Genomic DNA, 23960 nt, shown 5'->3' with positions numbered 1-23960 from the left:
TGGATGAAACTGGAAAATATTATATGAACTGGGGTAGCTAGGCTAAGAAAGACAAAAATCACATGTCCTCCCTCGTGTGTGGATCCTAGCTTTGAACTGTTAAATATCTGTATCTAGAAGGAAGTGGACAGAGCTGGGGGGTGGGGGTGAGGGTGGAGGGAGGGGGTTTGAAGTTGAGAGGTGGGGAGGGTAATAGAAAGTATGTGGTATGAAAGGAAAAGCTGACTAACTGGGGTGGGAGGGCACCTGTGGGGGTGAGGGGTGGGGGGATGGGGGGGAGAGCCTCAACCAAACTTACGAATACATGAAAATTATGTGAGAAAACATGTTGTTTTGTAAGCTAATTGAAACAAACGAGCAAACAGAAATTTCACACAAAGATCTAGATTCCTTCTTCTTTGAAAACTCAGAACATCTATCGACATCACGGCCTCGGACGATTTGTCAGCCTGGGTGGAGAGGTAACTGTCCCAAAGTTCTTCAGTGACCACAACTCCCTACTTGCTCCTGGGCATGACAGAGAAGCCACCATTTCTCATTGCTCCTGTGCTGTTGTTTTTCTTCTTGTGTAAGAGTAGATTTCTGTATCTGTCTCTCTTTCAAAGTGAGACAAACGGAGCAGACACAGAGGCATGTGACCTCCTACTGCTCATTCCCCAAATGTCACCTAAGGCATGGTTGGCTGGAGGACACTGCTATTTCACACTGTTCGCAACTTGCCATTAACTGTAGTATGCATCTCAGGGACGGTTAACTGCCAATGCAAATGCCTGTTTCTGAATGAAAGGAGTCGTGTTACCTGTCTGACTTCCGAAAGGATGTGACTCCGTGACCTTGCTTTAAACACACATTTTCAGTGTATGTCATGCCAGGTAGGCACAGGATTAGTTTGTCGTGCCATGTAGGCACGGGTTAGTCTGAAGACCACCTCTTCAGTTCACTTACTTTGAGCTACACGCTTATCATCAGCTGCTTTTCTTTTCTTTGTAACAGTCATAGCTGGGGTTTAAATTTTCATTAGAAATCAGCCCAGGCTCCATACACCACCTTCTCCTTGCCAGCTTCACAGGCCTCTCTGTCTGAACTCACAACTGCCAGTCAGACCTACCTAATCAATGGATGCTATTCTTTCTTCCAGACCTGCCTAGTAGAGTGCTGAGACACATGATAGGCCTTGGGTTACAGTGAGAAGAAAGAGGTCTGAAGTGGAAGACTGGGGTGATGTTTAAAACATTAAAAAAGCTGGCAGAACAGGGGACCCACTCAACTACGTAGGTGGCTGCTATGCAAGAGTAAGGCTCTGAAGGCTTCCGATGTTCCAGCTGGTAACTTTTTGGTGCTGTCTTGTGAGAAGGTATAGAGGGCCTAAGGAAATAGTGCAGACACCCTCAGGGCAGTAGCTCTTAGGAAATAACCATCAGATGGTATCAGAGTATATTAGCTAAGTAGCCTGGCCCAGATAAAGATAGAGCTTTGGAAAATACCCCAGGAATAAAGCAATGAGGCCAAGTAAAAATGAAACGAGATTGGTTAAACGCACAATAATTCCAGAAACCGAAATAATAGTTTACAGTATTTACATAAACTTAAGTTTCAGATCTAGGGTGCCTTTGGTGAGGAATTCTACCAAACCATTAAAAAAAAAAAAAAAAAAAAAGCAAAGTCAGCCTTACAAACTGAAAAGCACCGAAGGGAACATTTTAAAAGGCACTATATGAAGCCAGACACGAGGCCCAGCAAATCATTATCTTTCTCTAAGTGTATAATGAAACTCATATGTGGCCACAAGGGTTTGTTAAAAGATTGGAAAGTTGAGTTAATCTATGAGTTAGGCACTATAGTCACAGAAAACAAAAACAAAAACAAAACAAAAAAACCCACCTCATCTTGATAGGTACAAGAAAGATAGAGGGTTTTTTTTTTTCTATTTAAAAAAAAAAAGTGTGTGCGTGCACATGTTTAGTGTCTTCCTAAACCACTCTCTACCTTATTTTTTGAGACAGGATCTCTCACTGACTTCAAACTTAATTGGCTATCCCTAGCTCTGGGATTATCTGGGGAACTACCATGCCCAGGCTTCCTATACGGCTGTTGGGGTCCAAATTTAGGTCCTTGTGTTTGCATGGAAAGCGCTTTACCAACTGACTCAGTCTCCCTCTGTCTCCCTGGTCCACCCCTGGTCCAGAGTCTTATTTTGTAGCCCTGTCTGGCCTCAACAACCTTCTGGCCTGTATCTCCCAAGTACTGAGAATATGGGCATCTGCCATCCCTTGACAAGCTAATGGTGACTGTCTGAATGCTTTCCTCTGATGACAGGATACAAGAAAGGATGTTTTCTCTCAACACCTGTATGTAAGATTATATTCCAATCAGAGTAAGTAGGCAAGAAAATTAAAGGCATGAGGACTGAAACAGAAGAAATGAACCTTTTGTTGTTCTTTTTTTTTTTTTTTTTTTTTTTTTTTTTTTTGAGACAGGGTTTCTCTCTGTAGCCTAGGCTGTCCTGGAATTCGCTCTATAGACCAGGCTGGTCTCGAACTCATGGAGATCTGCATGCCTGTGCTTTCCCAGTGCTGGGATTGCAGGTATGTGCCACCATCACCTGGTTTTCTCTCTCCATCACGTATGTGGTTTGTGTAGCTCTGTGTGCTCCTGGGGGCCACAGGCCAACCTCAAGTGTCACTCCTCAGAGTTGTCCACATTGTTTTTCATTGTTTGAGACAGGGTCCCTCACTGGGACCTGAGCCTTGCCTTGGGTTCCTGAGACTAGGATTACAGGTATGCCCCATAATGCCTGGCTTCAAAATTATATTTACATATGCTTACAATATATAGCCTGAATATGAGATTAAGGAAGCATGGTTACTAACAATAGAAAAACAAAACAAAAACACCATATGAATAAAATATAATGAAATAAGTATAAACAAACATTAAGAATACCATGGTTTGAATCTGCAATGACTCCCACGGGTTTATATTTGAATGCTATGTTCCCAGACTATAGAACTATTTTGAAGACTGTGGAGCTTGGAGAAAGTGGGGCATGGGTGGTGGAAGTAGGCTACCAGGGGGTGGGGATTTTGGGCTATCACCACCCTGGATTCCAGGCTGTTTTCTCTGCTTCTCGTCTGCTGCCATGTGAAGAGTCCCATCATGTTCCTGCTTCCTGTGCTGTGGTGGACTCAACCATGAGCCCCGCACACAGACCTCTTTTTGTCTCTTAAGTTGTTTCTGCTGGGTATTTAGTTGTTGCTACCTGAAAGCAACTAACACAAGACATGTACTGGGAATTAAGGCAATTAAAGAAAGCTTAAATACACAGAGAAACGCTGCCCATTTGTGGGTTACAGGCTTCACAGCGTTCTCCCCCTGATCAGTACATTTGAAATAATTCCTATCAAAATATTAATGATCTTTTTTCTTTGCAGTTGAACCCTTTGTACTTAAATTCATGCAAGAAACTCAAGCTAGATTAAGCAATCCCTAAAAAGGAAGAGAGCGAGGTAATTCATACTTTAACATTTCTAAAGTTACTATTAATATAAGAACTATAAAAAGTCAGCGAGGTATGGTAGCACAGATCTGTACTAGCAAAACTCAGGAAGCTAAGTCAGGAGGACCAGGAGTTCATGCTCAGTCTAGATTGCACAGTAAAAACCCAGTCCCAAACAGGCAAGCAAACCAAACAGCAGCAACAACAACAACCACCAAACAAAAACAAACAAACAAACAACAACAACAACAAAACCCCAGCAAAAGAAGCCCTAACAAATCCACAGTAATCAAACACTGTTGTAGAAACAAAATGTCAGTTTCAAGTTCTCAAGCTGTCATGACCAGTATGGTGACTAGATCCTTGGGAAGTAGATGTTATGACCTCATCAGATAAACAATGGTAATGAAGTCAGATGATTGTGTGAGTCAGCCTAATTGCGGTAATCACTATATAAGCTGGAAGTAAAACAAAACAGCTTGTTGAGGAAGACACCAACAAACATGCCAAACTGGATGGAGACAAGCCCAGGAGGCCTCAGTCCTACTCAGAGACCCACAGGCAACTGAGTGAAGCTGGGAGAGGGAGGGGCTGCCCACCCCGCCTAGGAGCACATCAATGGGTGGTCCAGGGACAAACAGCCAATCCTGAAAACATACAAATAAGTAACATTATATGGACTCAACAGACTATATTTAAAAATATATATCTATAGATACATACATATATACACATATGAGCATGCAGTAACAATTGGTGGGGGGAAAGGCCATGTAGGAGAGTGGTAAGGAGTATATGGGAGAGTTTTAAGGGAGGAAAGATAAGGGAGAAATATTGTAAATACAATCTCAAAAAGAAACAACAAAAAAATTTCTAAAAACACCTTGTACAACTTATAAGATTTTAGTTTGTCCAACACACTTCAATTGAAGCTGGGATAAAACAGAACAAAACGGCAAAACACTGGCATTAGGACTGACAGTACAAGAAAGAAAAGAAGTCCAATATTAACGCTGACATACACAGTCACTCTTTTTTTCCCCTTATTTTTTCCAGTGTCAGCGATCAAACCCAGGGCTTGTGTATCTCCCAAAGGTGCCGAGACACTTAAGTGGCAGAAAGAACAGTCTTTTCAACAGATGAGGCTAGACTGGAGAGGCACATGCAAAGAAGGAAGGCGGGCCTCAAGCCAGACATAAAAATTAACCTCCAGCAAAGCAGAGACCTAAATGTGACCAAACACTGGAGTACATCGTCCCCAGCTTGGCTCCCCTGGATACAGCTCCAAAGCGCCAGGGATAGAAGAAAAGGTGGATTATCTGGACTTTATCAACATGGAAATCTTGGTGCTTCAAAGTTAAGTGCTAAATTTAAAAGACAACCTAAAGGATGAGGGAACGAATAAAGAATAAATGACAATAGGTCAACCCAATTGAAAATTAGGCCAAGTGTCTGAATAGACATTTTTTTTTTAAACAAGGAAAACATATGGATAGCTAAGAAGCACATAAGGTTAATCATTAATCATTATCAGCATCACAAGGAGCTACTAATTCATATTCACCAAATCTGGACAACAACAAAAATAATAACCACAACAATAAACCAAAATATATGAAGCAGTGGGGAGGGTGTGGAGAGGTCAGGGCTCTCATGTGCTCTGGCGAGAGTGTGAAGGGGGGCTGCAGTTGCCTTGGGAAACAGCTGTGGCAACACTGTTGGGAACAAGCAAAAGAAATGTATTCTAAGTCCTACCGTTTCGTTTTCAGGTTCCATTTAATCATAGGGAGAAACTAAGTTCAAGGCCCTAGGGGAGCTGAGGACTTCCCAAGAGCTGAACAGCTCCTGTAGTAAAGAGACAGTTGTCTGAGTCCAGATACATCGGGGACAACTTGTAAGGAAACAGTTGTGAGTCCAGACATCTCAAGGACAATGTCTCCATCTTGCTGGCAGGGTCAAACTAAGTTCATGTTCCCAGGCCCAGGGACCTACTCCTATCTTGATTGATGGCAACTCCTCTGCTCAACCCCTTATGTGGAAATAGGAATGGACAATGCTACAGGCCACTCTGCTTCTCCTAAATCTATGGTTTATCCTTTAAATATGCTGTACAACATCCCTTCAGGATCGTAGTTCAGCTCTGGGGTCTGTTCTGTGGCCCTGACAGATCAGTAGCATCTTGATTACAATAAATTGTTGTCTTCTGCATTGACCTGGTGTATGAGTTATATTGGATGTAAGTGGACCCCAGAACGAGACTTCCCACAAAAGTTAGACACATATGACTCACACATCTACTTGTAGGTAAATGCAATGCAGCTGAAGAAGCAGATCCATACAAAAACCTGTACACATCTTTCTAGCAATGTTAGTCACAATAGCTAAATGCTGAAAGTATTCCAAATGTCTGCGAACTCCCAAATGGATAAACAGAATGTCGCATCACTGTATCATGGAGAATCCTGACTAACACACACACACACACACACACACACACACACACACACACACACACAGCACACAGGGTTCAAAGACCTCAAAGTTATCAGAGTACATTGTAGATGAAATTTTATTTCTTCTATATTAATCCCTTTCCTTCTCTGGAACAGAGCCATCATCTCATTCCGTGTGAAAGTGGAATTTCTTTGTTTTTCGGAACACAAATGATACATTCACTAAAAATATTACCTATACATTTTAATGCAAAATCCAAATAGTAAAAACACTGCTATACTAGGAAATTGAACCTAGGCCTCATGCATGCTAGGCAAGAACTCTATCACTGAGTAACATACTTAGCTCTTGAACGCATTGTGTAAGTATCCTTTCATTATTTTTCTTGATTTTGCACATAGGACATGCCAAAAATCCCCAAGGGAAAGGCTGTTAACAGCTGGAGGAAGCCTGGACTGCAGAGGCCATGAACACAGTAACTAATGTGAACCCCTTCAGTGCAGATTGGCTTGGTTTAAAGGATAGAGTAGGCGGGTGGGAATGGCATTCTGTGGAGAAAAAGGCTTCAAACAGCAACAGGAATCATGGCAGACTCTGAGAAAGTATGAGTGAGCATTTCATTGTCACCACCTACAAGGGGCACAAGTCACTCTTATTTTGTCACATTTCTTTTGCTTCTCTAGCTTCTTGAAGGCTGTGCTATTTAAGGTACTGAAGTGGATAACACTTGTAAGTATTGGACATGGCCATGCGAGAAGGGGACCTTGTCTCAGAGCTGTTTCTAACAGCTAGAGATTCCTTCTTCTTCTCCTTTCCAGTTTGGGATCCACTGATAGATCCAGCTTGCTATAGACACATCTGTACACTAGGGCTGTTGGGTCATGAGAGCCAGGTCATGGAAGCAGCATGGGTGCCCATCAAAGAATCAACCAGTGAGGAAAGGGTAAACGTACACAACGAAGATTTATTCAGCTATAAGGCTTGCCATTTGCAGGAAAATGGATGGAACCGAAGAGCATGTTAAGAGAAATAAGCAAACCTCACAAAGGCAGATATGGCATGTTTCCTCTTCTGTTTAGAAACCAGGAGAGAAAGGAGCTTAGATTTATGGAAGAAGAAAAGGGGGTGGAGGAAGAAGTAAAAAAAAAAAAAGGAGAGAATTAATATGATCAAAGCATATCATTTGTTTCTATGGAGATGTAAGAGAACTCCTTCTTTTAAACAATTTCTAATTATTACAAACCATTGGTGTACCTCTTAGGATATGTCAGCTTCATATTTTTAAAAATTTATTTTATTTTTGTTGTCTTTTTAAAGACAGGGTTTCTCTGTGTCCTGTACTCACTTTGTAGATCAGGCTGGCCTTGAACTCACAGCGATCCACCTGCCTCTGCCTCCCTGCGTGCTCTGATTAAAGGCGTAAGCCAGAGCTTCAGATTCTTTTTGTTTTCTTCTTCAAGATTTATTTATTTGTTGGGTGTGGTGGCATATGCCTTTAATCAGAGCACGCAGGGAGGCAGAGGCAGGCAGATCTTGTGAGTTCCAGGCCAGCCTGGTCTACAAAGCAAGCTCCAGGACAGCCAAGGCTACACAGAGAAACAATGTCTCAAAAAAAAAAAAAAAAAAAGAAAGAAAGAAAGAAAGAAAAAAAGAAGAAGAAAGATGTACTTATTTATTTATTATTACCTACACAGTGCACACCTGCAGGCCAGAAGAGGGCATCAGATCACATTATAGATGGTTGTGAGCCACCATGTGGTTGCTGGGAATTGAACTCAGAACCTCTAGAAGAGCAGTTAGTGCCCTTAATCTCCGAGACATCTCTGCAGTCCGAGCTCCAGATTCTTAGAGTAAGTTTTGGTACAAGGATGAAGACAATGTCCCTGAAGTACTTTCTCTTTTTTTCTCAGTGCATAGCAGAGCTTCTGGGGTATCCCAGCACCTCACGAAGCATGTGACAAACTGAGTTTTGTCCCAGTCATGCCTCGAGTGACATTTCCCATAGTGGCCTTTCATGGTTTTGGTTGGGGGTGGAAATTCCTTTAGATCAGTTAAGTGTAATCATGAAAAACACATTCCCAAAAAAGACAGAATCCAGTGGGAATAAAAATTACCTTTACTGTTGTTCTAATTATGCCACAACCACCACACCTGATAAAATTACATTCATTGTGCTAAATTAAAACAGCACAATGCTTTTCAAAGCCACAAGGAAATGCATCAGGGTTTGTGTAAACCAACAGTGGTAAATAAAGACAACCAAAATGCCTCAGGAGAGTTGGCTACAGTTCTATTCGCCACTTAGATTCCTGAGCTCTGACTATTGCCCTGGCGCAATCTTATGCTGTAATGCCAGTTTTCTTTCTTTCTTTCTTTCTTTCTTTTTTTTTTTTTTTGGTTTTTCAAGATAGGGTTTCTCTGTATAGCCTTGGCCATCCTGGACTCACTTTGTAGACCAGGCTGGCCTCGAACTCACAGCGATCCGCCTGCCTCTGCCTCCCGAGTGCTGGGATTAAAGGTGTGCGCCACCACGCCCGGCTGTAATGCCAGTTTTCATCCTGAAAGTCCACAACAGAACTTAATTCTTGTGACTGGCTCTTCATGTAAATTCCTGTGCCCCCCCCTTTTTTTTTTAAGTAAAGCATTATCATCCTTTTAAGGGAGGTTTTCAGTGAACCTCCTGCTGTAGGCAGAGCCAGCTCTGTCAAGGCCACAGGCAGCACACCTGTGGAATGTTACTTCTTCCCTACCTACTAAAAATGCAAACTGGTACCAGCACTTTGAAGTTCCAAAGGGTCTGAGCTCATGATGCACCTAGTAGCCATCATGGACACCTGCACACTGAAATTAAGTAGACTCGGTCATTGAAAAGCTCTGAGCTCCATTTGTCAAGAATCTTGGCATGAACTTGTACAGGTTTAAAACTGTATTATGTCCTTATAGGTAAACTAACAGTGACAATGCAAGAAACAGTTATTTTAATACATTCCTGAATTTTATATTTTAATATTAAAATATCTCTTATTGAAAATATAAATGGCCAGATTTCTTTTTGGGGGGAGAATTTATCCAGTTGCTGATTCTGGTGTCATATATACCAAAACTATGTTTTGCTTGGTCATAGGCAAACCCATCCCTCAATTTCCTACTTTACAAATATTTGCCCAATTTGAGTTCAGAGTCAACTGTGATTTTTCCTCTCTAAAGAGACGGCTTGCGTATTATGTCTGCTATCATAATGCACAGACACGAATATCCATTTTATTTAAATATTACAATAATAGTGTCTAAATACACATTAAAGCAACAATAACAGCAAAACACAATTTCTTGAAGCAAAATATAATCTACAATTAATCTTGTTTACCTTGCAAAACTCCACTGAATACCCGGGGATCGCGTTTCCCACTTCATTCTAAAGAGAGAAGAATTCTTCTTCCAGCCACCCTCAGCATGTGCCTGTATTTTCTCGAGTTTTCTTTTGACATTCCTTTAAAACTAGCAAAACAAAACACCTGGAAAGTTTCTTTAACACACAGTATCTCTAACTTTGTCATAAAATCCTTTGTGAGTTTTACCGAGTCCAGTGGAGAGAGACTCGTTTCTTTTTCACAGTTTTCTTGATATTCTGAGTTGCCACTTTGGCCCCGTCGGTGTCAGTTTGATGATTCTACAGCTTGATAGCCACAGACAAATCTAAACAAAGCGGTTTCATCCCAAATGAGAACAGCATTTTTCCGTAAAGCAACCCAGTACTTCACAAAACTCCAGGCCAAAGAATGAATGACAGACCCACCAATAGGGAGTGCGGAAGAGAATTTTGTCGAACTTTGTAACCCAATCCTTGGAAGCCGGAGGTGGGAATTTTACAATGGGGGCTGTCTTTTCCTTGGCATTTTCTTAAAGTGGTATCGCCGTCTTATTGAAGTTAAAAGTTGCCAGAGATTATAAAAAAAAAACGTCCATTTAGAGTTTCTCCTTCTGTGTTAAGTCCAATAAAATATGTAAATAGACCCTCCACAAAATGAGTGAACTTCTAACAGTGGCCACACTACTAATACAGGAATCTTAACATCAATTTGGAGAGGGAGTAAAAGCTATTTTAACATTTTTCATGAGCAAAATTTGGACGTTAATGTGCCAAAAATATTTCTGTCTTTAAAAAAATTGAAGACAAAAATTACGAAGCTGGCATTACTTAAAATGTTTTCTATTATTAATATTTTTGTAATTGTCAATATATTAATATTATATATATATATACATATATATATGTATATATATATATATACACACACACACTGACACTATAACTACATCATTTTCCCTTTTCTTTCCTTCTGACCAAGCTTCCTATGTACCCTTCCCTTGTTCTCTTTCATATTTATGGCCTCTAATTATTGGTGTGTGTGTGTGTGTGTGAACACACACTTTCAGGGCTGACTATCTGGTATTCGATAACCAATTGGTGTGCTCTTCCTAGGAAAACTATTTCTCCAGATCCCAGCATTCTTTAATTGCCTGTAGTGTTGTGTTATTATTTTTACTTAACTGCTTTCTAAATTATTCATTTCTAAGAGTAATTAAGCTATCATAAAAGTAGTACATTTATAAGTTGAGGATGATGGGGGGGGGGGTGGCACACACCTTTGATCCTAGCACTCAGGAGGCAGAGGCAGGCAGATTTCGGAGTTCAGGGCCAGGCTGGTCTACAGAGTGAGTTCCAAAACAGCCAGGGTTACACTGAGAAACCCAATCGATAGGTAGGGAGGTAGAGATAGATGGATAGATAGATAGATAGATGGATAGATAGATGGATAGAAAGAAAGACAGACAGACAGACTTGAGGATGCTCAACAAGAACCCGCTATGCAAACTAATACTGTTTTGCTTTGTTTGGCAAGACAGGGTTTCTAGAGCCCGGCGGTGGTGGCGCACGCCTTTAATGCCAGCAGTCGGGAGGCAGAGGAAGGCGGATCGCTGTGAGTTCGAGGCCAGCCTGGTCTACAAAGCTAGTCCAGGATGGCCAAGGCTACACAGAGAAACCCTGTCTCGGGAAAAAAAAAAAAAAAGACAGGGTTTCTTCAGGTAGCTCTGGCTGTCTCGGAACTCACTCTGTAGACCAGGCTGGCCTCGATTCCCCTGCCTTTTTCACCTACCTCTGCCTCCAACTGCTGGGATTAAAGGCTTGGGCTACGACTGTCTGGCTCATCATTTTTAAAAAGACAACGAATAAGGTTTAATGGGAGAATGGATTTAATCAAAATATATCATATGCATGGACAAGGTTCATCAAACAATAAAGAGTAAATCTTAGAGGAATTTTTAAAGATTGAAAGTTGTTGCAGCAATGTGCATGACATTAAAAGAATGTATTTCTTCCCCGGTACTGAGGACCGAATGTAGTGTCTCTACTGAGCTACATACTTGCCCCCTTTCTTTTTGAAATACTTTTTTTTGAGATAGGGCCTCATTAGCTCACCAAGTTGGCCTTCAACTTGTGGTCCTCCTGCCTCAGCTTCAGAGGAGCTCTGCACACCTGCCCCGTCAGATCAGGTTTTTCCATCTTGAAATATTTATGACTGCCTACTTAGCCGTGTTAGGAACTGCCAGCTTATCGAACTAAATTGATTATCCTTAGTTCTTTTTCACACTATAGCCTGTTTCTTTTAAATTTTGCTTTATGAGACAGTGTCCCGCATAGCTGAGGTTGGCCTTTAACTCCTGATGTCTGCACCTCCAGATCGTTGGGATTCAGGCATGCACCACCATGCCTAGGCCACGCGTGCCTCAAGGGTAGGCACTATCTTTGGCACCTATCAGCTAGTGTTTTGAGGACTTAAATCCAGTGCTTAAGCTCTGCTTGTTGACTCGACTTACTTGCGTTATTTAAGCCAAACGGCTTCTATTAAAATATCAGACTGGTGGTGTAACAGTAGCCAGGCGCATTCCTTTAATCCCAGCACTCGGGAGACAGAGGCAGGTGGATCGCTGTGAGTTCGAGGCCAGCCTGGTCTACAAAGTGAATCCAGGACAGCCAAGGCTACACAGAGAAACCTTGTCTTGGGAGAGAAAAACAAAAAACAAAAAAACGCGAGATTCTGCATAGCTCTTAGGACGATGCCTGGTATTTAACTGCTCGGCATCGTTATATTGCTGGCATCCGTCAATGAGAGGACTGAGAGAGGAATGAATGTATGAATAAAAGATCAGGTAAGAGATGGACAGCTCCTGAGGCTGGCGCCAGGTAAACAACACCCCAAAATGCTATGCAGAACACCCACTTTATGGACACTGAGCGGCAAGCCAGAGCCGGAAGTCAGAGGAGAGACACAGTCAGGAAGTCGCACTCTCGGCCAATGAGCGCCTGACTCCGAAAATGAGTCTCTCGTTCTAGTTATCGTGAGACAGCGAGAGTTGAGGCAAGATATCGCGAGGTTTCGTTCTCCTCGCCCCCCTTCTCCCTGAACTGTACTCCCCTTAGTCAGGCCCGCCCCGCCGCCGGCTCCGCCCCCAAGGCCCCGCCCTCCCTCTATTTCAGGACTGCCTTCCAGCGCAGCCGGGCCACGGAGTGCCGGTCAGCGGCCGCCTAGGTGAGTGTCTGGTCTCTAGGCTCACAGGTTGAGGCCACTGGCTTGGCTCTGGGCGAGAACTCTTCATCTCTGTCGCCACAGAAGCGCCTGGGCCTCTGCTAGAGCGACTGCGAACTGTCCGGCCTTGGGTCTCCACGGCTACGGTATCCTCCACCGCCCCTGGTACCCGAGTATCCTGGTCTCATCTTCTGAATCCCTGTCTCTGGGCTCCCTGCTGCCGAATTCTTAGGACTTTAGAATCGAATTAATTCTGGCCAAACCAAGACGTCTGGTAGCTTTTCTCGTAGAGAAAACAGCCTTTCACACAAATAGAATATACAGCTTGGAAGTCTCTAATCTCTAGTGTTAGTAAGTTGGGTTGTGTATTCTGTCAAACCAGGTACTGGAAAGTCAGTCAGTGACTACTCTTCTTTAAACAACTTGTGCTTAAAATAGGGATGTTGTTGTTCTGTCTGTATCTATGGAGAAGACTGAGTAGTGTTGGACTTTTAGAAAACTGAAGGTGCAGCTGTATATAGTTAACACGACATTGTTTACATTAGCTGTGGGCAGGAGGCAATGAAGTTTGAAAGGGGAAGGAAAGCCAACCTTTGAAAGGCCATATAGCCATTGAGTGCAGTTTGTGAAGTCAAGAGCACTGTTGATTTTGGACGTTCTTGGATTTCAGTTGTCTACACCTTATTTCCCCATCTGTAGCAAAGGTGCATTTCAGCAGAGCCTAATGGTGCTTTTGACGCAACCAGTACCAAGCAGAGCATCCAGAAAGAGCCATCTGGTTACAGTGAGTGGAGATGTTGGACGTAGTATTTCCTTTGAAAAAGGAAAGCCTCCCATTTTGGCAGGTCTTGGCTGTCTCATAATGCTGACACATTGGCTACATTTCACATCTGTAAAAGGCTGTGTTATAGGGCAAGGTGGTACCCAGACTTTGGCGTTAGGACCGCCTGCGGTCCAGTTGTGGTAAAGGACCTCATCTGTGAAGTGGATTAATTAATGTCTGCTGTGCTGCTTGGCTGTGAGATTAAAGATCTTTATGGAAGATAGCAAGTTTAAAGAGTCTATGAGTGATCTCAGTGGGTAGATGAAAAATCAACCTGGGAACAGCTGTTCTAATTTTATTCGCTTGAAAGCTAAAAGTATTTTAGAGAGTATTTATACATGCATGCAGGTATGAAGAAAGCAGCAATATCTCTCTGGCCTTTGGATTTTACAGACTCTTGTCTAAAGTGGCATCAAACATATAATATATATACATATATATAATATATATGTGTGTGTATATATACATACATATATGTGTGTATATATATATATATGTGTGTGCGCACACACACATGTATTTTGCAAATTGGAAAAACTGAATAACTGGCTTGCTCTGGAGGAAAACCAAGGAAATAATTAATTTGAGTTAGGGAAGTGAGTTTTATGCTGAAACCGGCAAGGGGAAAGAGGCTGTTTCCAAGCTAAGAGGAGAACAGCAAGTGCTTGGAGTTTGGTAGGTCCCAGAATTAAGAGAGGTCAGGAACTTTGTGAATGTAGCAGAGGCGGCTGGACAGGCAGGTTGGGCCCGATGGTCAAGAGCTGAGGAAGCTTTGTAAGACTTTGCTTTTCTCAATAAGGAGTTGCTAAAGGGTTTGTTTAGTAAGAGGGAGAGATGCAATTATGGGCACATTGTCAAAGGCTCACTGCTGTGATTTATATGGTAGAAGTGATGAAAGTGGACACAGGAAGCCCAGGAATACAGTGTGCCAAGGCAGGAGGTGGCAGGGCCTTATGGGTTTGGCAGAGGGACAGATGTGACTGGAGTGGAGATGTATTTTGGAAAGAGGAGCCCTAGCCTTGTGTGACTGACTGAAGAGGCTGTGGTGGAGAAGACGGGACCCTTCGTGACCTCAGATGAGCGGCTGTGTTGATAGAAGGGTGCTTCCCCTACAGATGCTGAGCTAGGGAAGCCTGGAGAGGTGACTGGTGGTCAGTGTTCCCAGCTGCCTGGGAAGGCGTGACACTGGAGACGCTGCAAGTCATCGAAACCACTCCCAGCTTACTCAGTGAATAATTACCTAGAAAGCTTTGCCTTCCCCACAGCAGCATGGATACTGTCAGTCCTGAAGTTCCCTTCACCTTATATAAAGACATATGCGATGTCCAAGGATCAGGTTCCTGACAATAAAGTAGGAAAGAAAGTAGATGGAATAAATAGGAGAAAGTATGATATTCTTAGGTTGACCTGGAGCTGTTATTAAACATTCATAGAAACCACTTTGAGGTCAAGTGGCAATTGCTGTCTTCTGAGCTAAGAAATATGAGCTTGGAAATGGTAGAAAGTAACCCCAAAGTTATAAAGCTCTGCTTATTGAAAGCCTGCATGCCATGCTCAGCGAGAATTTTTTTCTTACAATGAATAAAAAAAAAATTGAAACTGTACCCTTTTTCTGTTTCAATAAAGAACTAGGAGGGGTATCAAGGAAAATTGTCTTTTTGAGCAAAACTGTTGTGTCTTTCATTTCCTTACTGTCTTCTGGAGTCCTGTGCTTCATTGTAAAGAACCCCGACTTTGAAATCCACTGCACCTGGTGTCAAATTTTTGCTTTTAATTTCTTTTGAGCTGTTCCACCTTTGACAAGTTCTGGAAGCCCTGACTTTGTTTCCTCATGTGTTAATAGTGAAGCTTGTTCATCCTTGTGCCTAGGAGGATGTGAAATGTAGCTTCCCTTTTTTGTCCATTTAACCAACATTGACTGCTACATCTACATGAGTTATCTGAGGCCTAGAGACATTTATAATTAGATCATACAGGGTTCTTGTTCCTAGTGGAGTGTTTTGGACCACTGTCTTTGCTATTTTTTATAATCTGCAAAACTGTAAAGGATACAAGAATAAAGGAAGTAAAAGTATGAAATATTAGCTGGACATGGTGGCACACACCTCTAATCTCAGAACTCGGGAGGCAGAGGCAAGCGGATCTCTGTGAGTTTGCGGCCAGCCTGGTCTACAAAGTGTGTCCAGGGCAGCTAGAGAAACCCTGTCTTAGGGGGAAAAATTGACGATATTTAGATAGTAGGAAATAAAGGAGTTAAGCTGTTAGTGATATATGTTTGAATGTTTGAGATGAGCTGCCTCATTTTATATTTAAGATCAACATGGGGCCTTCATGGGCTGGAGAGATGCCTCAGTGGTTAAGAGCACTGACTGTGCTTCCAGAGGTCATGAGTTCAGTTCCCAGCAACCACATGGTGGCTCACAACCATCTATAATGTGATCTGATACTCTTCTGGCCTGCAAGTGTACATGCAGGCAGAGCATTGTATACACAATAATAAATAAATACATCTTAAAAAAAAAAAGAAAAGAAAATGGGGCCTTCTGTTATTTGATTTTTTAACAGATTTTTCTTTGGTCATGCTGTGCAGCTTGTCTCTGGGGTATGGTAGAGTACTTTCCCAGCATCCACAGAGCCTTTGGTTTGATGTCAGTACTGCAGAAACAAAGGGGTGTGCCATACAACTGTAACCCCTAGCACTCAATGGACAGAGACAGGAGGATCAGAAATTTAGGCTCTTCCTTGCCTCCATAGTAAGTTCTAGACCAGCCTAAGGTACATGAGAACCTGTCTTAAGAAAACAAAACCAGAAACTTGTCTCTGTTCTCATTAAAATTCCTACCTTAAGTTTGAAAGAGTTTTTACCCAGTTAGGTCTATTTCTAGTAAGTAGTAAATATTGCTTAATCAGATTATTCTATTGTTATTATTTTATTTTTTAAAAGATTTTATTTATTTTATATATATGAGTGCTCTGTCTTCATGTACGCTTGCACACCAGAAGAGGGCATCAGATCTCAGTGTAGATGGTTGTGAGCCACCATGTGGTTGCTGGGAATTGAACTCAAGACCTCAGGAAGAGCAGACAGTGCTCTTAACTGCTTAGCCATCCTCCAGCCCCTCTATTATTTCAATGCCTAAATATGTGCAAAAATTTTCGTGTCACAAAAGATTAAAAAGTATAATTATCTTTTTAGTGTTGTGTTCTATCTGTAGGGCTAACAGATTTATATGCAGTGCTTGTAAGAAATCTTACAGTGATGACATTTTTTTCTCCTCTTTATAGAAATGGACCAATTTTGACAAGATGTAGTGCTGCAGCGCACCTGATCGGACATGTTCAGACATGGCATCCGAACTCTGTAAGACGATCTCTGTGGCCAGGCTTGAAAAGCACAAGAATTTGTTCTTAAATTACAGGAATCTGCACCATTTCCCACTGGAGCTACTGAAGGATGAAGGGCTGCAACACCTGGAGAGGCTCTACATGAAAAGGAACTCCCTCACAACCTTGGTATAGCATTGTATTACATTAGTGCCTTTTATAAACGTGGTCCTGACCAAGATGTGCTTTAAACAGTCACACTGCTTAGATCAAGCTGTTCCATATGCAGGCGGTGGAGACACATAGGGCCTCACTCCTTACCTAGGCCCTGCTGTTAGGCTCCAGAGGGATGTGCAGGACAGTGAGATACCCTCTGACACATACTACTGGAAAAATTAGTCTTTCTTCAGTCAGCAAGCACATCGCTCATGGCCTGTGCTTTTGGTCCCTTTAAAGCAGCCCAGGTAGAAAGTAAACAAGAGAAGACCAACAATTCCCACTCTGAGTTGTAAGCATTAAAATGAGAATGATGTGAAGATCCAGGTATTAGTAGATAGTTGGAAAGTGTAAAGAAGCCTTTGTGTGTTAACAAAATAAAACCTTCTCCATGGCTGCCTTGTTCAAAACCAGAGTGGCCTTGCCTCGGATGTCATGTAGTTTGGTCAACACAAAATTTGCTGCTGAAGCAACATTTTATTTACCTTTTACGTTCTAAGAGTAAGCACAAATTCTTCCTTATAACCTATTATGTGTATGATAAAGAAACTATTTAAATGTGGGGAGAGAATGCGCTAACCAGAATGTTATTCTCACTGCTTATTGTAGAATGTGGTGCCCATTTTAAATGAATTGACTTTATATGACCTTTGTGGCCCTCATTTTACCTGGTTTGAGTCTCACGCGTGAATTTGTTATTTACGTTAGCCTGCTGCTTCTTTGTAACTGGGCCTTTCTGTATTCCAAACCTTCCTAAGTACCTGGAAAGTTTGTCATACTAGTTTTATGCGCCTGGCATGTGGGCCTTGACTAACTGATCTGAAATAGGTGGACTGCGTTATAACGTGTGTCTTTGCTTTATCAGGGAGCAGATGGCTATGAGCTTCACATGTTGGTGCCTGTGTGAGGGTGAATGCCCAGTTAGGTTTTCAAACTTGAAAATGTCGTGTCTACACTTTGACTAGGCCTTTATGGCTATATCTATGCTACTATGTGATGTGAAGTCTTACTCACCTCAACTTTTCTAGCCCTGGGAAGAAGTGGTATAAGAAATATCAAGGACGATAGCTCTGCTTTCCCCATTTGTATAAAAGTGTGTACAAAAATATTCACGAGCATTTTACTGCTTATCAGCAGTAGCCTAATGGAGTAGACTTTTCAGAGAAACCGACTTGTGCTTACAGAAGTTAAGAGGTTAGTGTTCTGTAAATTTCTGGCAGTTTTCAATTTAGGAAAATAGGCTAGCATCTACCACACAATTTGGATTTACATAGTGGCTCACTTCACTTATCTAATTGAAGTTGTTTTTAGCTGGTGTACAAAATAATAGATTCAATGTTCATGTGCCTTTCACTGTATCTTGCTCATACCCTTCTCCCTCGTCTCCTTCCTCCCTATTCCCCCCGCCCCAACATCCCTCATCCGCCTCCTCACAGCCTACATACCAACTTCACGCTCGGCCACCTTTTTAATCCCCAAAGATTAAATTCTTGCAGGTATTTATAATCAAAGTTTTACCTTGTTTTCTCTTAGCAATTAAGATGCTTGATGTGCATATATGAACTATGGCTATGGGATGCTGTATAGATCTTAGAGGATGCTGAGAACCAGCACTCATCTGAGAGCTGTCGTATCCTCTAGCTGGATCAGCTGTAAGACAAAGTTTTTAGATGTTGGCTGGTGATAAAATTGTAAAATTGTAAACCCTGCCTGGAGTTTAGTTAGTGGAGTTTGACCAGCAACTGCAAAGCTGCTATGCTGTGGGCCAGCATTAGCAGCCATGTAGACTGACAAATGCATTATGCATTCACATTGGCCTCTTGTTGCTTATTTGGAGCAAGCTTAGGGACTTGCCAGTCATTTCTGTTTTTATGTTTCTTTCCTGGTACAGTTCTTTTTTTTTTTTTTTCATTGTCTTAAATGCCCTTTTCCTACCTTTTCATAATTTCCAGCTCTCACCATGAGAAGCCACTTCCTGGGAAGTGTGTAGCTGGTCTTTGCTAGTTTGTGGGTTCTTTTTCCCCCACCCTTTTTTGCCCATTTTCATCCCCTATCACTAGAAAGGATAGAAAGAAGGATAAAGAGGAGAGATAGAGACCCTTGAATCTAATTTCTTTCCTTTAGTTTCTTCCATGAGCATGATTACTAACACACCACAGCCAACCCCCCTTGAAAGACCAGCAACCACTAACCCCACCTAGCAGGGCTTTAGCAGTGATACGCCCCCTGAAAAATTCCCAGAGTTACAAACATCATGCAATTGTAGAAACTATCTGCTGTTGGCAAAAACCATGCCTCTGCTACAACACAAGGCAAATCATAGATGCTGCAAAGCAGCCCCATTGCCACACAACTGAGATGAAAATGAAAACATATTCTTATAATAGTATTTCTCTGTGTGTGTTTTTTAAAGAAACCAAGGTTCCAGAATTCTCATACAGTAGTGACATGTACAACCCCTGCCCTGCTCGTTTCTGCACTTCAAGTTACTGGATTTAACACAGTAGCTTATACCTGTAGGAGAAATGTGTGTCATGTCTTTAGAATTTGGGAATGTCAGTATTTAGGGCTAAAACAGGAAAAAAAAAAAATCTGCGAACTTAATGGAATAGGCCTTTGCACTAAAAAAAAAAACCAACCATTTATTTGCATTTATATTATGTTGAATTTATTCCTATGCCATAAGTTACCTTCTGGGATACCTTTTTTTGGGGGGGGCATCCTCCTGCTCTGGCTTAGGAATAATACTTTCCTATTTAGCTAGGGCCATCTCAGTACGGTGCGGGAGCTCATGCATGGTGTATTAGTCAGGGTTCTCTTTAAGACACAGAACTGATAGAGTGAATGTGTATATGTATATATATATATAATATACATAATATATTTATTGTATATAAATCTCATATATACATGGGATTTATTAGGATGGCTTACAGGCTGTGATCTGAGTAGTTTAACAATGGCTGCCTCCAGCGGACAGGCCAAGGATCTAGTAGTAGTTTAGTCACAAGACTGCCTGTCTCAGCATTCCCGATCTAGGACTGAAGTACCAGGGAAGTCCTAGCTGCTGCCAGTTTTCAGTCCATGTTGGAATATTGAAGAAATAGGTTCTATCACCATCGAAGGAATGGCTCAGGGTAAGTGAACTTGCCAGTGAGAACGAGGACAAGCACACAGAAAACACAAGCTTCCTTTTCCGTCCTTTTATGTGGGCTGCCAGCCAAAAGTGGCCCAGATTTAGGGTGGGTCTTCTGACTTCAAATGATCTGGATATAGATAGGGTGAGTCTCCCACTTCAAATAATCCAACCAAGGAAAACCCCTTACACGTGCACCCAAGTGCTTGGGTTTTAAATGCTTTTGAATGTGGTCAGTTTCACACCTGAGACTAGCCTAGTCATCACACATGGGTTAACCTGACCATGAACTCTGTAAGTTTAACAGTGCATCATGAGTGTGTTGCATAGCCAGATATACTCGACTACATCAAAATCCTTAAATTTCATGTTACTCTTTGTTGCTATGCTCGTGCAATAAAAAGTCAGCACTGCAACGGGAGTGGTGGCTCATGCTTTAATCCCAGCACTCGGGAGGCAGAGGCAGGCGGATAGCTGTGAGTTTGAGGCCAGTCTGGTCTACAAAGCAAGTCCAGGACAGCCAAGGCTACACAGAGAAACCCTGTCTCGAAAAACCTAACAACAACAATAAAATTCAGCTCTGTTTTGGGGCCATCAAGCCTGCATCCAGCCGGCTGCCTGGCCTGCACACACCTGCACACTCCACCATTGCACTACAGAATGGCACTCACTGCTTTTTTAAAGAGATGTTTTTCAGATGCTCGGTGGCTCTTTGCATAACCTTGATGACCTGGTCAATTTCAGTGTTCTTAAAGTGAACACAAGGATTTGAATCTCTAGATTTGTATGATTGTGTCTGGTTTTCTGGTGTGAGAGTTGGCCTTTAGATGGGCACGGACCACAGTGCCTCTCTGCCGTTGCCTGGTCTTGCTGTTCCATGGGCAGCCCTCTCATTGATTTATGGCTGATAATGGCCTGTCTGACCTAGGGCTCCAGGTTGGATGTGCTGCTTGTCCCCCTGCACTGGGCACTACTGCCTCTGGTAAGGGCCAGTGCCCCTGAGGCCAGGATGGCAGCCGTGATAGAGGACTGCATTTTCTGCTTCTCTGCCTCCAGTCCCCAGAAGCTTGACCAAATTTTTAATCAAAAATGATAGCTGTCATGAGGTCAAGCGATACAGAAGCATGCTTTCAAGCAGCAGAGATTACTGCTCATGATCCCAAATATGAAGTCCAGGGTCAGGTGCTGTGGTGAGGGCCAGCTTGCTTCTGTGTAGATGGTGCCTTTTTACTGTGTCCTCGTACAGTTGAACGACAAAGGGTCTTCCTTAGGCCTCCTTTTATAAGGATACTTGGCCCACTCATGCTGCCTCTGTTTCCATAGCCTGATCGCTTCCCAAAGTAAAAGGTCTTAATATTATGATCTTGGAGATGAAGACTTCAATGTGAATTTTAGGCTAGATGTAGCATTCAGACCACTTATATTCCTACAACTCTGCTGTATTTCTTTATGTGGTTTCCCTTTTTAAATAATAGGTTCTACATATTTCACTTTGCATTCCTCTTTGTTCTTGAAACCTCTAGGTTAGTAGATAGAAATATATCTTTGTGTGTATGCAAATACTTGTGTTTAGGAAGTTCTCAGAGGGCTAAAGAGATGAATGCTGGGTCAAAAGGTAGATATATTTTATTTTAAAATACTTTGAAGTAGTATTTCATAATATAGTATTATCTTTATTTGTATAGGTAAGAAATTGTTCAACTTTTTTCAATGTAATATGAGCTGATTTATATAGGAACCAAACTATGTAATTAAGGAGTGAATACAAGAATAGTTAGGGGTACACATAGGGGTACACACCTGTTATTTCAGCACGTGGGAGGCTAAGGCAAGAGGGTCATGCATTTGGGGCTAGGCTACATTGTAAGACCCTGTTTCAAACCAAACCATACCCAGAGCCAGAGTCAAAAAATCCAAAAGCAGGTAGGAAACATAACAATTTTGGGCCCTAAAACTTACATTAGAAAGTGTTTTAAAGAAGTTTCCTGTTACAGCCATAGTCTAGAGACTATGCATTTGGATTGTTGTTGTTGTTCTTCTTCTTCTTTTTTAGATTTATTTATTTATTGTTGTATAGTATTCTGCCCTCATGTATGTATGCAGGCCAGAAGAGGGCACCAGATCACATTATAGATGGTTGTGAGCCACCATGTGGTTGCTGGTAATTGAACTCCAGACCTTTGGAAGAACAGACAGTGCTCTTAACCTCTGGGCCATCTCTCCTGCCCCAGCATTTGAGTTCTTGGTCCCCAGTTGGTAACTCTGTTTGGGGGAGACTTAGGAAGTGGCCTTGGGGACTGAGGAGATGGGTCACTCAGGAAAGTAGTGACCCAGGAGCTTGCTAGCCAGCCACGCTAGCTGAATAGGTAAACCCCAGGCTCAGTGAGAGACCCTGATTGAGAAAGACATCAGCCTTTGACTCCTACACACTTGAGCATGTGTACCACACATGAACAGGCATACATATATATCACACACAAAAATCAACTGAAGATTATTAATATCTCCCTTTAGAGACTATGAGAAGACATTGTAACTCATGATTCGGGTGGAAACTGACTTGACATTTCTTTTGGTAAAATTTTAGTAAAATTGTATACCCAATAGGAAAAAAAATCAATCAGAAACAAGGATATTCATCATATGCTAACATGGTAATGTGGTGAACACTTGTTTTCATAAAAGTCCATAAGTATGTTGGTTAAAACCTAATAGCAGCTAACTTCTTCTCAATCTTTACCAAGGCATTTGCTTGACAGCAGATACCACTCATTGTTCTAAGAAATTTGCATGTGTTATTTAATCCTGAAAACAATGCTTTGATGCAAGCACTTTCGTTATCTCACATGTGTGCGTGAATAAGGCATTGAAAAAGGACTATAGTGGTGTTAGTGTGGCTGACTGGAGAGTGGAAGGCAGTGGGTGGGAGCTGAAGATCCCTAAGTATTAATTGTGGCCTATCTTTCCCATGCACAAGCCAGGCCTTACTTCCCAAGGCTCTGCAGTCTGTCTCAGGCAGCACCAACACCCAAGGACCAAATGTTTAGTTAAACATGGGTCTGTGATAATGGTTGACATTCAGACCTTAACAGTCCTCACTATTCTCTGCAAAACCACTATCTTTATCCTTGATTTTTTACTTAGTGTAATTTTAAATTTTATATCTTGTTATTATATTATTTTCATTTTAAATAAAATACGTTAAAAGTAATTAAAGATGGTTGCATATAGATTATAAATATTTTGATTTATAATGGTGGCAGCTGTATTTATGTAGTACTGACATAAATGGCTACTTTGTAGATGGTAACTAGGTTAGGGTGAGAAAATTGTTGTCTAGGGAAGTTACACACTTAATTCTCCTTGTCCCTCACAGCTTATGCTTGGAACCAAAAGTAGTTTTCTATTTTAGATATTTTTCTTTGGATTATTTATTTGTATGTACATAGTTAAGTTTTGGGGATGAGACTCAAGTCTAGCCACATAATTCATTTGTACTTTGCACATCCCTTGTGCGCATAGCCTAAAGTTAATTGTGTGCTCTATGTATAGAGCGCCTGCATTTTGACTGTGTCCTGTTAGAGAGCAGGTGTGAATTTTCCACCTGTGGCTGTTTGGATTAGATGCTCTCCCCAGAGTAGAAGGTTGGTCAATACTGGAGCAGTGTAGGGGAAACAGGAAGTTAAGGTGGTATGAAAGAACTTTGCGTGGTCACTGTGAGGTAGGAGAGATAGGAGGAGGGGACTAAGTGTGGCTCCTTTGGAGTTCTCTCGGGAGTTTCTTTCTGCTCTTCAACATTTTGGACCTTCGAGACTTGAGCTGCTGCTCCACTGCTGGCTCTGCATCTACCCTGCTTGTACTGTTCTTGCTTTAGCTGACTATGAAACCATCTAATTATTTTTGCTTGTTTGTTTGTTTGTT

The 23960-nt window shown here is 41.9% G+C and overlaps 2 protein-coding genes across 10 annotated transcripts in view; one reads left to right on the top strand and one right to left on the bottom strand.

Annotated features, from left to right (window-relative positions):
* Ttc23 (tetratricopeptide repeat domain 23) overlaps positions 1-9741 on the bottom strand; it is a 91096-nt gene extending 81355 nt beyond the window's left edge. For 6 of the 8 annotated variants that reach the window (XM_051148708.1, XM_051148711.1, XM_051148713.1 and 3 more), the window contains exon 1: positions 946-1110. In XM_051148708.1, the coding sequence (XP_051004665.1) occupies positions 946-997 (52 nt within the window). In that variant the 5' untranslated portion in view covers positions 998-1110. Of the gene's footprint in view, positions 1-945; positions 1111-9317; positions 9358-9528 lie in introns of those variants that run through there. The other 2 variants (XM_051148709.1, XM_051148710.1) reach the window with 2 other exon arrangements.
* Positions 9742-12431: 2690 nt separating this feature from the next.
* Positions 12432-23960, top strand: part of Lrrc28 (leucine rich repeat containing 28) — a 124158-nt gene continuing 112629 nt past the window's right edge. For both annotated transcript variants that reach the window (XM_051148705.1, XM_051148704.1), the window contains exons 1-2: positions 12432-12543; positions 16649-16876. In XM_051148705.1, coding sequence (XP_051004662.1) covers positions 16709-16876 — 168 coding nt within the window. In that variant the 5' untranslated portion in view covers positions 12432-12543; positions 16649-16708. The remainder of the gene's footprint in view (positions 12544-16648; positions 16877-23960) is intronic.

The sequence above is a fragment of the Acomys russatus genome, chromosome 7, assembly GCF_903995435.1.
Source record: "Acomys russatus chromosome 7, mAcoRus1.1, whole genome shotgun sequence".
Lineage (NCBI taxonomy): Eukaryota > Metazoa > Chordata > Mammalia > Rodentia > Muridae > Acomys > Acomys russatus.
This window is presented reverse-complemented; position numbering and strand designations above follow the sequence as displayed.